Here is a 1,346-nt window from a genome sequence, read left to right as displayed (position 1 = left end):
CCACTTTCTGCGGCTCCTGTACACGACCACGTCTGCATGTGAAAGACATTCACACGACGCCTCGACGCGCACACACGACACACCACAAATACGTGCCCAGCTCCCTGGACCTCAAACACCTCAACAACAAGCAGCAGTCTGCGCATTCTCATCCCCCCTACCAAACGTACTCCCTTGGGCTGAACCACCCACCCAGCCGCACATCCAACACACGCTCAACCTCCCCGACACCTTCATGCGTCCCAATGCTACAACACAAGTTCCGGCACGCCCTCACCTAGAACAGCGTCACAACAAGCACATCAACCACCCAGTAATGAGTAGCAACAAGCGTACTGCCTCAGGCTGAACACCACAACAACGCGTGCGCGCGAAAGGCACTCGCCGCGCCCCATCATGCCTTCATCCGTGCAAATGCTACAACGTCTATCCACACCTGCATCCCTGCAGTCCGACCACCTCTACAACACGCAGAGCAATGGCAACGCCAATCGCCACAGACAAACCCACTTTCTGCGGCGTCTGTACGCGACCACGTCTGCACGCGAAAAACATTCACACGACGCCTAGACGCGCGCACATGACGCACCACAAATACCTGCATACCTGCGTCCCTNGGCTCCTGTACACGACCACGTCTGCATGCGAAAGACATTCACACGACGCCTCGACGCGCGCACACGGCGCACCACAAATACGTGCCCAGCTCCCTGGACCTCAAACACCTCAACAACAAGCAGCAGTCTGCGCATTCTCATCCCCCCTACCAAACGTACTCCCTTGGGCTGAACCACCCACCCAGCCGCACATCCAACACACGCTCAACCTCCCCGACACCTTCATGCGTCCAAATGCTACAACACAAGTTCAGGCACGCCCTCACCTAGAACAGCGTAATGCTACAACGCCTCTCCACATCTGGCTGTCTGCAGGTCGACTACCTCTACAACCCGCAGAGCAGTGGCGACGGCAATCGCAACACCCGAACCCACTTTCTGTGCCTCCTGTACACGGCCACGTCCACATGCGAAACACGCTCACCGCATGTCTCGACCCGCGCCCATGCTGCACCACAAATACGTGCCTAGCTGACAAGCCCTCAAACGCAGCGACAACCAGACCCATCTATCGTGCGCACTCCCATCTCCCGTAGCAAACGTACTCCCTCGGGCTAGACCACACGCCCAGATGCACAGCCAACAGCCGCTCACGCCTCCCGACACCTGCCTGCCTGCACATGGTGCAACACCAGTTCAGACACGCCCCAACCTAAACCAACGCAACTGCAAGCACATCATTCACGCCCTAATGACTAGCAACAAACGTACTCCCTCGGGCTGAACACA

At 57.7% G+C, this 1,346-nt stretch overlaps 1 protein-coding gene across 1 annotated transcript in view; it reads right to left on the bottom strand.

Moving 5' to 3' along the window:
- Positions 1–157: 157 nt before the first annotated feature.
- EMH_0079960 (uncharacterized protein) overlaps positions 158–1,346 on the bottom strand; it is a gene marked incomplete at both ends in the record, with an annotated part of 3,557 nt that continues 2,368 nt past the window's right edge. Inside the window, 4 exon segments of the mRNA XM_013500198.1 lie at positions 158–179; positions 437–522; positions 773–854; positions 1,042–1,088. Coding sequence (XP_013355652.1) covers positions 158–179; positions 437–522; positions 773–854; positions 1,042–1,088 — 237 coding nt within the window.

The sequence above is a fragment of the Eimeria mitis genome, genomic scaffold (assembly GCF_000499745.2).
Source record: "Eimeria mitis Houghton genomic scaffold, Emh_scaff5117, whole genome shotgun sequence".
Taxonomy (NCBI): Eukaryota; Apicomplexa; class Conoidasida; order Eucoccidiorida; family Eimeriidae; genus Eimeria; species Eimeria mitis.
The sequence above is the reverse complement of the archived record's forward strand: the minus strand, read 5'-3'. Positions and strand labels throughout refer to the sequence as shown.